This window comes from Lepisma saccharinum, chromosome 1 (genome assembly GCF_977018435.1).
Source record: "Lepisma saccharinum chromosome 1, izLepSacc3.1, whole genome shotgun sequence".
Taxonomy (NCBI): Eukaryota; Metazoa; Arthropoda; class Insecta; order Zygentoma; family Lepismatidae; genus Lepisma; species Lepisma saccharinum.
Genome location: NC_139229.1, coordinates 94,885,070 through 94,899,920, shown reverse-complemented (window position 1 = coordinate 94,899,920; position 14,851 = coordinate 94,885,070). Strand labels below are relative to the sequence as shown.

Genomic DNA, 14,851 nt, shown 5'->3' with positions numbered 1-14,851 from the left:
GGCGACACGATGCATAGTACTGAGAAAACAGAGCAGTCCAAGCGACACGTGCATTTTCTCGTGGTGAATTGGTTTGAAAGGAAGCTTTCAGACTGAAGCGATACGTCTCTCTTGAAAACCAACATTAAAAAATAAACAACACCTTCCGAATTAAAGCGTCATGACAAATCGCTTGTCGCTTTCATGTCACTCGGACTGGGCCGTTTTATCAACACTGTGCATTGTGTTGCCTCGGCTTGTTATTTGCGCAAACGTGGTGAATGGTTTGCCTTATATCGAATGCTTCTGTGCGAAATCTCGATATCGCTTGTCGCTTCAGTCTGAAAACTCCTTTGTTGTTTGAAGTAAATTCGTGCAAGTGAAAGTGGCATGCCACATCATAAGTTCTCCCTAAATCCCTCAGGCTGAAAGGCGAAGTTGAAAGGACACATATTTACTAGCATTTGCATGTGTCATTACTTCTGCAGATTTGTTGGAAAAAAATCACTTAAGCATACTTTATAATACGAATATCACTAGTTTTATAGAATTCTCTTTCCCTCACTTTTCCATTTACAAAATAATTGAATATATCTAAACTTTCGTACGTTTTCAGTTCGTCGTGCGTGTACATGAGATACGTAGTGGCGTATGCTATACAACTGGCGGCCACAAAGACACGTCATGTTTTAATAATCTGCTCTGCAGTTGATCATCCGACGGATTCTTGACGTCCACTCCGTCATAGTAGAACTTTAACAAATACCTTTCTTGACTATCGTCGCACAATTGATGAAAACAAGCGCTCATTTCTTACTTCGTATGCCGGTGAATCTGTACTGCAAACAACGGGAACTGGCCTAAACCGGAAGTTCCGGGGGGAGCGGGCAAGACCTCACCAATGTTTATGTTTACATTTTTAACACGGTCCATACAGTAGAGATTTGTTTCTGAATATGGAAGATAGAGTAGTTGTGTTTAGTAATGAAGAAAGAGGTTTGGAAGAGGTTTTTTCAAAATGTCCAGCTTTCTATGAGACATCAGAACTACTCGTTGTATCACATCAGAGTAACTCTTCGTTGATGAGAGTCTCCTTTCCGACCAAGGAAGACGAGGAAGCAGGGTTTCGGAAAGAAGGGACTGGACTTGTGACGTACAGTTCCCTCTTTCCACACCAATCGAGCAACCTACGAGGTAGACAATTCAGAATTAGTGCTTTCCATTGCCCATCCTTCATCATGTTTCAGAGACACGGACGAGCCAACCAGCTTCAGGATGGTATCGAGGCAAGATTTCTGGTCGAGCTTGCAAGTTTGTTGACTTTCACCTTGAAGATAGTGAGAAGAGTCGATAATGAAAGATGGGGAAGGACTCTTGAGAACGGATCTTTGACGGGAGTTGTTGGGGACCTTGCGGGAGGTAGGAGTGACGTCGGACTATGCTCGCTGTGGATCTCGTCGAGGAATTTGTTGAGTTTTGACATGACGATCCCGTGGAATAGCCAGTGTCTAACTTTTCTAGTGCCTAAACCTGAGAGTATATCCAAGAACAAAGAGCTACTTTTGCCCTTGAAGACATTTATGTGAGTGCTGGTACTGGTCTCAATCACGGGAACATCTGCAACTCTGTGGCTTACCTCGTTGGCGTTGGGGTGTTTCTTGTACAAGAGTCATTTTGCAAGACGGTGCTGCAATCTTGCTCAGAGCGCATTGATTTCCTTTGGAAATTTGATATTTGTAAGTAAGAGTAGTTGCACCCCAATGATAGAACCGCTTTACCACTTGCTTGGGTCTTGGTGGTTCTATCTCCTGCTGACGTTGTCTGCTTACTGTTCCGGGAACAAGTCTATGCTGTCACTTCCGACGTTCTCAGACCCTATACGCACTGTAGACGACCTTTTTCAAATCAAGATCAGCTGGGGAGAGACCGGTTTCGAATCGCAGCATTACCTTCTCAAGTCTGATGACTAGAGCCCGGAAGTTTGGCAAAATGCCTCTTTTTATCTACTGCATATATTGATAAAATTTTTCCGGATGTTTCGAATGTTTTGGAAGCCTTTTCATTTTTCCTATTTTGCCTATTTGGGACCCCACTGCCTATTTTTAATTATAATGCCTTTTTTTGCCTTTTTCAATGAAATTTGACATTTTTTAGAAAAAAATGTGTATATAAATTATTTTTCTCCCAAAAAACGTTGTTGGCATTTATTTTTCTTCCGTTTATTATGTGAATAATTTTCGCCTTATTTAAGTAATATTGAACTCACGCATGTTTCAACATTGCTGAAGGAGAAAAGTGCGAGAAAAAAGTATTTCATGCTGAGTCAGGATATTGCCTTTCGGTTAACATTTCTTGTGCATGATTGACTGCTGAAGTGGACAGGTTGATTTCGAACACAAACAAAATATTTCTGAAATCTCCCTCTCGAACCCGAAAATTTCAGGAAGTTGCGATTGAGCTTAGTTTACCACAGCAATCAGTCTTGACGAGATAGGGAACCTGGATATCAGCAGCTATATATTATGCTAACAACCTTCAAAAAATCAGTGAGGTGATCGATGCTCTTCCAGAAAATGAAGCGGCTTCAATTCGTGAAGTGAAAAAACTCCTGTGCTATTCAAGTTTACTTTTGCACATTATGGTGCATTGCCAGAGACAATTACAATTATAGCATCCATGAAAATCTTCGAGGAATCTATGCAGCAGATGATGGAAGTGCCAGGAGAAAAGGGGTCAGCTGTTGCAGAAAAGTGCTAACGGGTAGTGAGTGCAAATGAGGACTTGAAACAATTGAAAACAATTTGTGATATTCTAAAAGGTGAAAATGCTGTTACCAAAATGAGTCCAGCTACATTAGCTTGTTATATGTATGCTCCAATTACTTCTGTCGAAGTAGAAAGATCATTTTCTATTATGAAAAACATTCTCTCTGACAGACGACTATCAATGAATGTTGAGAACTTAAAAAGCACCTTGTAATTATGTGCAATCAAGACGGAGAAAATTGAAATGCTCTTCCCAATTTAGATTTTAACATTTTGCCAGAAATTATAGATAAAAGTAAGCGACTTCTAAATGTGCCTTTTTTCGGTTTATTTTGCCTTTTTTTATTTTTAGTGCCTATTTACCACATTATAAATGCCTTTTTGCCTACCTATTTTAACGAAAATAAATGCCTGAACTTCCGGGCTCTACTGATGACACACGATTGGCTGACTATGCCAGGGAGTTTGAACAGGAGGTTGGGATAGTTCACCGCAATGCAATGATCCAGCAAGGTAACTACACTATCATGGTGTAAACGGTTGGCCAGAGTTACTTGGTCGGAGCAGAGGACTTAGAAGGGGGAAATACAAACCAATTGGAGCTGATGGAAGAATGCGTCATGAGATACAATCTGGTGCTGGGTCTGCAGAAGAAATCGCCCTACATGAAAACCTTCGATCGCTTGACCGGACGCCTCTTCGAGTCTGGCATTGTACAGCATTGGGAAAGTGATGTTGCAAGAAGTCTTGGTTACCACTATATGTTGGACTTTCTCAAGACATCTCAAAAGGGGAGAAAAATTGCAGAGCCTTTTTCGACATGCAACTTCCATGGCGCTCTACTCTTCTTAGTTTTAGGATATGTTGGATCTATCGTGGCATTTCTTCTGCATAAGTTATACCTGCAGTGCTTGTGCTTTTTGAGCGAGTTTAATCTCCCAGATTCGGTGATATGATTTTCCTGTTGATTGAGCCTGAAATTCTATACTAATTACCACATATTATAAATAGAAGTAGTCAAGATGGCATCTCAATTGTGTCTGTCATTATTTCATCTTGTAGGGTTCTCATTTTGTGTCGCTACTCTGACCCCTTCAGGTTAATCGAGATAGTCGAGAATAACCAAAACTACGAGAATGATGGTTGATGAAAGAACATCCAACACACACATGCCCAGATCGGAATTCGACCTTCCACTCATTCCATCAAACACATATTTATTTCTATATTTCATTGACGTGTCCATGTCTATGAACATAGGTCAACAGAAATAATGAATTGCTGATTTCAATATATTACGTAAAGAGACTAATTAGTTGCGAGAATTGAACATGGCGTCGTCACTCATAATAAGCCTATGCACTTATACCGTGCGTTCATTTCGATCTTTAGCCGAGAGATCGGGAGAAGCGTGGCGGGCGGCGCTGACGGAGATGCCGACATTTGCAGCCTGTAATGCCCGCTTATTTTTATGGACATATGCAGACATTTATATAAATATTGCAAAACGAGCACTAACCTGTGTTATAAGAGTACGGTTTTAATTTTAGTAGCTTAGTGGCTGTATGTGGTGATGATTTTGACACGTCCATCTCACGGCGTAGAGGTTTGTTTGGAGAACGTTCTAACGCTGCACCAATTTCATCGAGTTTTGCTTCGGTTAGAATCCGTCGTTTTTGCTTAGGTGTTTTAAAATTTAACGATCCAGTTTCTCGTAATTTAAGGACAAGATGTCTAATCGAATCTCTATGTCGAGGTGAAACGCCTGGGAATTTCTGTACAAATTGCCTACACACGTCTCGACACGAGTCACGTAAGTGTCATACATAAGAATTCTTTGTTCTAACGTGAACCTTGCGGCTGGCATTCCAATCGCCTCACTGACACAACACACATACACACTGCAATAACACAAACAAGTAACTGCAAGTAACCAAGAATAACACTCTTGCGCACAGTACGAAATTAACACGCTCTTGGTTTACATCTGCTCGCCACTATATTCACAGCTCTGTCTTCATCTAGTCGCTAAGGAACAAAAAACTCGAGCTCGGAGATCTCGGATTGCAAGGAAGCTCACGAAAACCATTGACTTTTAACGGTTTCGTCTGCAGCGTAATCTTGATACAGTGTTGCACATTCGAAACATCCAAACGATCCCCATCGACACAAAACTCTTTCAAGGATATAAACTTAAGCAGGACGTTACTGGTCAAAACTATGATTAAAATGTTTTGTTATCTGTGGCTCTTAACATCGTTTACAGGCGCGGCTCGTGCATTATTTACCCGGGGGTTCACTGAAGTCATGTGACATATATTCAGTTTCCGCAAAATAAACTTCCTTCGCCTAACAAAAGGATGGGGGGCGGGCTTAAAAGATTTGTCCAGAATTTTTTTTATATGGGAGTATAAGGTTTTGTATTAGGGGTGTGCGAATAAATTTAGGGCTGAAACTACAATAAATTGTGCCTTTATGAAAAAAGTTGAGTTTTGTTGGAATGGACGTCCTCAAGTAGGGGCAAGTAATATATTTTTCCTCAGGAGGAGCAAAAAACACTCCTTCAGTCTGAAGTTACTGCAACGCTTTTATAATAATTACCAAAAATTACTGTGACTGAAATTAAATTATATGCGTGTAATATATAATTTTTGGTTTACATTCAATTTCCATGGGGGGCTGCCCCCTTTTCCCCTTCCGGACGTCCATGCCGACTAATCAGAACTGGTCCTACATTTATTAAAGGGAAATGGCAACTAATGGCATGTGCATACTAGAAATCGAACCTGAGACCCTTTCATTGATACAAGATAGCTTTGTTCAAATTTGGGGCTGGTCGACCAGCACACGCTTTTTTTCAGTGGACAAGGAAGTTCGTTTACGTTAATTACGTGCATTTCTATCGGTAATTTCTTACCTGCGCGGACTGCAACGCCTACACTGCATCATGTGACATAACCTAGGTAAAGTCCATCCCTCGCTTCACTCGCAGCATCACTTAATACTTTCCAACAAGTATCCAAGCACTTCAAAAACTAACAAACTTGAGACGATTGACACCGAGCGACAGCGAGTCACGTCTTCGCGCCATTCTTTCTCTTTCGCGAACCCGAAGTGTTTCCACCTTTAAGGAAAAACCTCTGAATGCATGCACGAGCTATTTTGGTAATGTATCTCCTTTATTTTAATTCATCGCATCTAATTCCAGCTTTTATTTGTTTCCACTCATCCATCTCTGCCACAATTTTGCATTTATTCCAAGAAGTTCAGTACAAAAATGATACAAAGAGAATATTGAATATGTAATGTGTGTGCTTCAAACTTGAACCGCACACAGCAACACTGGAAGGGAGGAAGCAGCGAGATCGGAGCCTTGTCCCGCGCCTTCTGCGAGAGAACGAACTGCGCATGACCGTTGGGTTGAACATAGGTTCTGCAAATCTCATCTTCCATGTATTTTGTCCTATACCCTCCTCGAGCTTCTGCTCCCGCACGAAGCTTTCACAATGGCAAGAGCTGTCCTGTGGGGGTTCAACTGAGGGTCTGTATCAGGGCGGCCGAATCGTGGTTTCTTCTTCTCAGCAAGAGAGTTCACCGTATTACGGGCACAAATACATGACTTATTGTGTAGAATTTTTAGCGAAATAATGTGAAAATGTAAAGACATTGTTTATTGTTCATTCTCGAGGTGATTATCGTATATTACTGGGGGTTCACTGATCCTGTGCGCTATAGGGCCAACCGCGCCTGCATCGTTTCTAAAGCGTATTTATTTGTGTATCTAAGGGCAGAACTTGGATGAATTACAGAATAACTTTTGTAACACAGGTTAGTGCTAGTTTCTTTGCAATATTTATATAAATGTCTGCATATGTCCATAAAAATAAGCGGGCATTACAGGCCGCAAATGTCGGCATCTCCGTCAGCGCCACCCGCCACGCTTCTCCCGATCTCTCGGCTGAAGATCGAAATGAACGCACGGTATATTAAACTTTAGTCAGGCAAAGGTACTACTAATAATAGTTATTATTGTTACAATCACATTGCAATATTTCTGCACACTTTGAATGTACGTGGTGATACCAGTTAATGTCCTAACAGAATTGTCTTTGTATTTTTATTTTAGTTATACTTTTATCTTTTAATATTCAATATAAAATATTCCAGTTGATATATTTCAATTATATTTTAAAGAATACTGTAGTTCTGATATTAACGAAAGTAATGTACATATATGCAGGGGTAGAAAAAACAAACTAATTCAGGCGCAGCCCCTTATTCTCAGGAGCCAGATTTCAGTGGTTTTTTTTTTTATATATGATCTAAGAAAGCCATGAATCCAACTAAGATAAAGCTACACATTTTGAAATATTATCTTAAAACATTTAATTTATTAATTAATACAAGGTTGGATTAAAATTAATTCATGCGATAAAGTGGTATTCTTAAAGAAGGCTCAACAGGTAACAGCATGAATAACTATGTATGCAATACATTATAGTTCTACCATATCGCCGCAGGTTTTAAAATTCGGCTAGCAACGGTGAAAAGAATTATAATAGCATGTTTATTATTCTGATTTAATGATACGCCTGATAGAGAAAACACACAAACATAAAAAAAATTGCATCCATTTAACCCTTTCAGCCCTGATTTTTTCGGTTTGCGGTGGCTCAGTCGGTAACGCGTCTGACTACCATGCTAAAGGTCCCGGGTTCGATCCCCGGCCGGTTCAACTTTTCTAACTATGGAAGCGGCCTCGGTGCCCACCCAGCGTCGAATGACATGGGTACCTGGGGGGTAAAGGCGGTCAGGGGCGTGATGCTGATCACATCACCCCCACTCACGACCGGATCAAGAAAGTGTGGGGCGTTACCCCCACACCCCTTATACGCCTTCATGGCGAGGTGCTATGCACAGGGGAGCACTTTACTTTACTTAAAAGAATCACGATAATTAAAGACTTGTTTTTTGGAGTAAGGAAACACAAAACGATGAAATTTTTGTTCAAAGTATTATATTTCATGAAATACGAGTACGAGAGGAGCACTTTTGAGTACAACAGGTCGCAATGGTAATTCTTTGTAGTAGCATTCTGAGTTGGTTTTTATAAGCCATACAATATATCTTATATTTTTGCAAATAATCTCCATCACTATGTGTGCCATCCAAATCGACTTCATTGCAATTACCCAATTCACTGTTTTTCAATACAGCTTCATACAGAGCATCTTCATCAATGTCTGAAAAATTGCCATTTTTTAAGCAGTTCAAGATGCATTCAATTTCCTTCTCTTTCAGAATGGTTTTGGTTTAGCACGATGTTTTCTTGTCATGTGAAGGGCCTGAAATATAAGAAAATATATCAAATTTACTTATTTTGTTCCTTACACAGTATCAGATACAAATTAGGGTTAAAATTTACTGCAGGGTGTCCTCTTGATCCTTACCTAACAAATTGGAATAAAAAAAACATTTACTTTGTAAGTAAAATTTAATCCACATTAGTATCCGAATAATGTATGTAATGTATTTTATTTATAATTTATTTTATCTACGGTTGAAAAATGTGGTCATCTAGTCGGTAGGTAGGGCGTCTACCACATGGAAGACTCTGGTTCGATTCCCGCGGTGGTTGATCTAAGGTTGGAATTCTTCTGGCTTTGTCACCGCATAAGCACCTTTGGGGTTCACCCAGTCTCAAATGAATGGGTACCTGGGGGCAACCCTGGGGGATAAAGGCGGCAGGAGCATTGTACTGATCACATCATTTTCAAAATGGCCGAAATCGAGAATGTGTTTGTCCCTACCTCCACATACTCTAAATGTATGTATGTCACAGTGAACTTTACCTTACGAGTAGAGAAATATAAAATGAATATTCTCCGTGCACTTTTATCTTCCTATATTTTATATTTTTATTTTTAGACAAATGCAAAGGAGTAATAGAGACTCCCACGCAGTAAGAATAGGATAATGCAATAGTCATTTTTATGTACAACATGTGAACAATCCCAATTTACAAAATAATATCTGATAACATATCTCTTCTTGTGGGTTGGTATTGTGTATATGTGGCCATATTCCTTTGAATCGAAAATGTCAAACACGAAATCCAGTCAAATTAGTGGTTACTAGGTTTTATTAGCACCCGGCAATGTAAGAAACAACACAAACAATGAAACCGAAAACTATCTAAAGATTCTAAAAATATGAATATTAGCAAACATAGAAATTAGAATATACCCGCATTATATTGCATAAATCAATTATTTTCATAATAATAAATGAAGACTTACCAGGAGTAGCACCTGCCATGTCTGCAACCTCTCACAATATACACTGTATATTATCTAACTTCAAAGATGAGGTGGCGGCACCAGCCAGCTTCCAAAACAAGTTCTAAACACAGCTTCAGAAGTCATCAATCAACCGCCAGCATCGTAGTTGTAAGAGGGCGGCAGCCAAAAAAATATTCCAATGAGGTACACATATGTAACCGTCAGAGCCGAAAGGGTTATATATAAAGGTAATGGAAATTTCCATAAGCGAACTCGAAATATTAAAAGTATGTATTTCATTTAGCACTGTGAATTTGAAAATTCAGGCACCAGATGAAAATTTTCAGGCGCTGTATTTTTCTACTCCTGCGTATATGTATGCCTATTAATAAGTATATGTCAAAATGAAATGCACAGAATGAAAACGCAAGGATTTCTCCTTGAATTCCATTAACATTTCTACCAAAAACACAAACCGTGTATTTACAGTTTATTTTTTTTAACAGGTTCATTTAAACATACATTATATTTTAACACTAGTTTTATTTAGCCTTTTCCATTCTTGCATTTCACCCCTCCCCTCCCCACGTCTCTCTTCCTTTCCTTACCTCAATAGCCTTGATATCAATTGTCTCACGTTTGGCCTTGAACAATCTCAACAGCGAAGAACTACATTTAAAGCCATGAACACAGTAATTACATCAGAGCTCTTCAGCCATTACAAGCTTGTGGCAACTTGACATGTTGGTCCCCTGCGAAATGCAGAATTAACTCAAGTACTTGCTCGCAATGGCCATTGATAGGAAAAATCCTTCATCTCATACCATTATAGTTACAGCAATTCAAGATCTTTTACAGCTAATATTAGTTTTACAAGTGATATTTAAAATGTAACTTCGCACCAAATATTTTCAAGGGGTCCCAACCCTTTTCATATTGAAATAAGTGCCCAGATAAATTTCCCACATTTTCCAAGTTTGTTAAGTTCTACTTCAAAGGGGCCCAAAAACTCAGTAGAGGTGGAGTCCAGGGGCAATTATCCCTTTACCGTGAGGTCCAATAACACCTCTCCTGTCAGGCAGGGCATGCATCGTAGGTGTGTAATGTCACCATTATTTTAGATGATTTTGTGAAGTTCATTTTTCTTACATATTGAAATTATACGGACATTTCTGTCGATCCACTTCCTTTTCCAGTGTGTTACGATTCTGTGATCTACAATGTTCGAAGTGAAAATTCCTAGCTGCGAATTTGCTTTTTCGAGTTTGGAATTAACTTGAAGACAACGCAGTAGGTGGATACTTTATGAAATTTTTCGAGCACTGATGATCTATTCCTGTTTCATGAAAAGTATTTAAGAAATTGTTCAGTGGTCTATCGAAAAGAATAAATGGCATCGTTCAGATTATGAATAATAATATTGAGATTCACTAACACCAAAATTAAACACCCTATCCGTGTGGCAACAACCTTGTTGGAGGCCCAGTCTTTCCAATCGGTATTTCATTGAGTGACAAATTATCAGTGAATAGAGGCCCATCGCCGGTTTGTTTTTAGTTCACTTTATGCACAGATAGGCTAATCGGTACTGGACCTACAGTTTAAAGTGGGATCCGAACCACTATGTGCCTCCACCTGCTTTCCACCAGGCACGTATCAAAGGAGGGGCTTAGGGGGCTCGAGCCCCCTCCAAAAGTTTTCGGTTTACACTAAATAAAATGAGATTTTTTGTTTCTTGTGGTGTCATATAAAATAATGTGACGTTAATTTAAGGAGAGAAATAATTATCGAGGCAAGACGGAGAATGTTCTATAACCCTATTATTGTTAATAGCGCGTATCGAAGGTGGGGATCAGGGATTCGAGCCCTCTCCCCCCCTTTCGGAAATTGTTTTGTTTACACTAGATAAAATTACGTAGGTTTTTGGCTTCTTGAATAATGTGATAATAATTTGAGATATATATATAATTATCGACGCGAGACGGAGAATGTTCTATAACCCTGTTATTGTTAATAGTGCGTATCCAAGGTGGGCATCAGGTGTCTCGAGCTCCCTCCCCCAGGAAACTTTTCAGTTTACACGAGACAAAATTAGGTTTTTGTCTTCTTGAATAATGTGACGATAATTTAAGGAGATAGATAATTATCGAGGCAGGACGGAGAATGTTCTATAACCCTGTTATTGTTTATAGTGCGTATCTAAGGATCACGGAGCATTAAGGACCGTGTGCTAGAATTTCGTAAAAAGCGCAAAGAAATACGAAGCAGCAGGCGCACCAGCCGTGTGGACGGTCTGTGATCCTCTTTTGTATATGTAAATAGTATTCTGCACACAAATGGCGTGCAAGCTGCGTTGTTAAGACCGGGAAGCGGAACCAGCCAAAAGGCAGACGCGCGAAAACGCCATAAAGAACTGCTGAGCGGCTGTATGAAGTTAAAAGCGCATCCTGGAACGTCTACTACATTAACAGCCGCAGAAGAATCACAATTAGAGGAGTGCTTCATTCTATTTGCTCAGTGGGGTTTTTGGAATGAACAAACAAGACTTGTGTTACGTAGTTCAAGATTATTGTATTTCTTCAATGAAATAGCAATTTGGTGGTCATTAATACCCCGGTTTACCTTATATTTTCATCTTCAAGCCCAAGAAACATCATAACTCGGATCCATCGGTAAGGAGAAAGCGAGCCGACCATAGATTGAACAGCTTTCGAACAAATATTAAATATTTAATCTTAGCCCAGCCAGTTGTGTGAATGTTCATGTTTATGTGTTACAATGCTTTAGAGTTTACTATTTCACATGTTATTTTATAGGTATTTGCTAAGCTTCAAACAGAAATACATTAACTGTTTGGTGACGATACAGTAAAACGGTTAAGGTTGTCATGCCCATTTAGTTGTATATCAGTTTATAATGCTTTAAGATAAATTATGTTTTATTTTCCTTCACATTTATGCCACTTTTGCCTAATTTCGAATATGAGGTTGAGTGGTGATATGTTGAAATTGATGAAGGGACACTCACAAAGAACATCCATGCCCAGGCAGGGATTCGAACCCAAGACCCCTGGCGTCGTAGCGCGTTGTGGTAACCACTCGCCACGGAGATCGGCGCTTTAAGATAAGCCCAAACTCTCTGGAGCTATCAGCAGAACGTCATGAAATTACATAAAAGACATGGACTTGTAATATTTTCTTTCCCTGAAACTTTTATTAGATGAAGTACTGAAATACACTTTACACGTATATTTCTAGAGAAATGTTTTGCAATGTAAGTTATTTAATTGGAATCTTGGATTTTGAATTTATGCACCTGTCCTTCAAATGATGTAGCTTTGGCGAACACTCTTAGGTTGAACTTCTTTTTTTGCTGGCTTTAGAAACTGCATGAGGCGGATTTAGAGATTTGGATCGGCTCATGGTCGAGTCTCGTGCGGTTATAGATAGCTTTGATGTTTGAAGACTACCCACAATTTCTATCGAACCTTGTTGTATGCTGGGTTCTTTAGCAATGGATTCATCCACGGTTCGCTTTTGGAAAATTCTACGCAGTGAAACAGGTTGCACAGTGCTTTCAACTGTATCTTCACTGGACCTGTTCAGCGACGATGCAGGAATTTGAGGGATGTCATCTGCACTCATTAAATTTGCAACGTCGAGCAATTGTAGAGCAGACTCTGTTTCGAGGCATTCGGATGCATGTTCTACGAATAGGTCAGGTTGCTCTCCCTCATCCATTGAAATACCATGCTCTTGGAAGATTTGAGATATTGTCTTCCCACTTTTCCAAACTTGGACGTCTTCTTCAGGTTGTCTAGGTGGGCCTGGTGCTGGTGGATTGACAAGGGCGATTTCTAGACACTCTGTCACATTGCCAACCTCTTGCTCTGCATCGACATGAGTTGCGAACTGATAGTACTGCTGAAGATCTTCATTGTTTTCTAAGTAATCCATTAGACGATCTTTAACGGATTCTTCCTTATCTTTTGGGTGCTGAGCAAGAATATTTATATCTTTCTTGGGAGATTTAGACAATTCACACTTGGAACCAGTGTACATGTTTATTCTTGAATCAAGCAACCTGTCTCGACATTCGTTAGAACACATATCAAAGAAAACTATTCGGTTAGGCGGTGTTTCTATAATATCTAGAAGCATTGCTTCATCCACATTTCGTGGAAACTCTGTCAAAATCCAACCGTACTTCATGCAGTCATCTTGCAGTAGACGTCTCTCAATTATCATCAGCAAAATATCTGGGAATATTGGAATCCGTCTAGATTCCAAGATCCGAACCGCTTTACCATATTTCCCTGTGTCTTGTCGAACTTTTGCCATGAGATGGTCGAAATCAACGTGTACAATGTTGAATCTCTTCTGAAGAATTTTTACCTGAGTCTTTTTGCCACCTCCTGGAGGACCAATGAACACTGCTCTTGGAATATAAGGGGCTCCGGGTGGAGATCTACTCTTAACAAAATCTTTGCATATCTTCAAAATATCGTATGCAGGTATATTTGAGGGTATTTCCTTCAGAATGTTCTTGTAAGCGTCTATAATTCCTGTCAGGTGTCTCTTGAATTTTATTATTGATTTTTCTCTATGTTTGGACATGTCTAGTGGTTCTGGCCTCACAACAGAACCCTTAGTTGGAAAGCATCTAGCTAGAAGCCCTACATATCTTTTGGGTAACTTTGAAACCACCAGTTCCTCTGGAGGATCTTTTATCAATATCACGTGGGTGGGCAGTACTCCTCCACGTTGCAAAGATAGTGCCTCGGGTCTGGTTCTAGGATACCCAATCAAAATCCATCCGTTCTTAACACAGTCATCTGTATCTATCATTCCAAGAATAATTTGTGTTACAACATCTGGTGGGCCAATGTAAACTTTTTTAAAGTAGAAGGCATAATCCTTTCTCACTGCTTTGAAAACTTCTTTTACAGTTATGCACACTGCACCAGTGTCTCTTGCGAGAACTTTTGCAAATAATTTCAAATTTATATCTGGTGATCCCATGATAATAGTACGAACTCTATCTTTTTTGCTTGCTGTAGGTTTAAGACGATCATAGAGGAATTGAATATGATCAGAAGGTTGATGGATTATTAATTCCTTACTCAGTTCTTGAAACAACTCGTAGATCCTGTGTGTCTCTAAATATGGAATGAACTTAGGAGGAATTTTCAAAGGGCGAACGGATTGATCCACCATTGTTCCAATGCTTATCTTGTAAATAACCTAGATTTATAAACTAGTAATTCAGGTCATAGACCTACTTGCACTAAAAATAAATAAATATGTTCAGAAGGATCAAATAGTTACTTGAAATAACTAATTGGCATCACAAAAAGCTCACCTATACCAACTAATAATAGTGCAGAAACAATGCAGTTTCAGACCAGAACTATTTTAATCAATTTTTAGAAGGATAATGCAAATTTTCCTGGATCGGATTGCAAGGTTAAAATCAAGATAGACTACATAGAATACGGTTAAATTTAAGGTATAAAATATATGACATATGAAGGTTCTTGACTTTATATGAATATTATAAAAAATTTAGCTACTGTTCTAGAGAAGTAAAAAATCAAAGTGATAAGTCTGCAATATTCAGCGAACAGTGAGATGAGGTCACGTCATTTCCCGAATAATAATTTCAATATTTCTATGTACTTAATTTCTCACAAATGCGTTAACTTACACTGAATTATCCTTTCAAAACGCCCATTAAAAACACACTTCAAAATAGCTTTCAGAAAATTTTAAAGCAACATTTATTTACTAAAAATGTAAGCAAGTCACATTATTATTATTTTTGAAA

At 39.1% G+C, this 14,851-nt stretch overlaps 1 protein-coding gene across 1 annotated transcript; it reads right to left on the bottom strand.

Annotated features, from left to right (window-relative positions):
* Nucleotides 1–12,223: 12,223 nt before the first annotated feature.
* LOC145984993 (adenylate kinase 8-like) lies at nt 12,224–14,402 on the bottom strand. The gene has a single exon (XM_083118480.1). It carries the CDS (start codon nt 14,239–14,241, stop codon nt 12,376–12,378), a length of 1,866 nt encoding a protein of 621 aa, XP_082974606.1. The 5' UTR covers nt 14,242–14,402; the 3' UTR covers nt 12,224–12,375.
* Nucleotides 14,403–14,851: the final 449 nt, after the last annotated feature.

Coding starts and splice junctions, on each gene's coding strand:
- LOC145984993 (XM_083118480.1), bottom strand. CDS start 14,241: ATGGTGGATCAATCCGTTCGCCCTTTGAAAATTCCTCCTAAGTTCATT.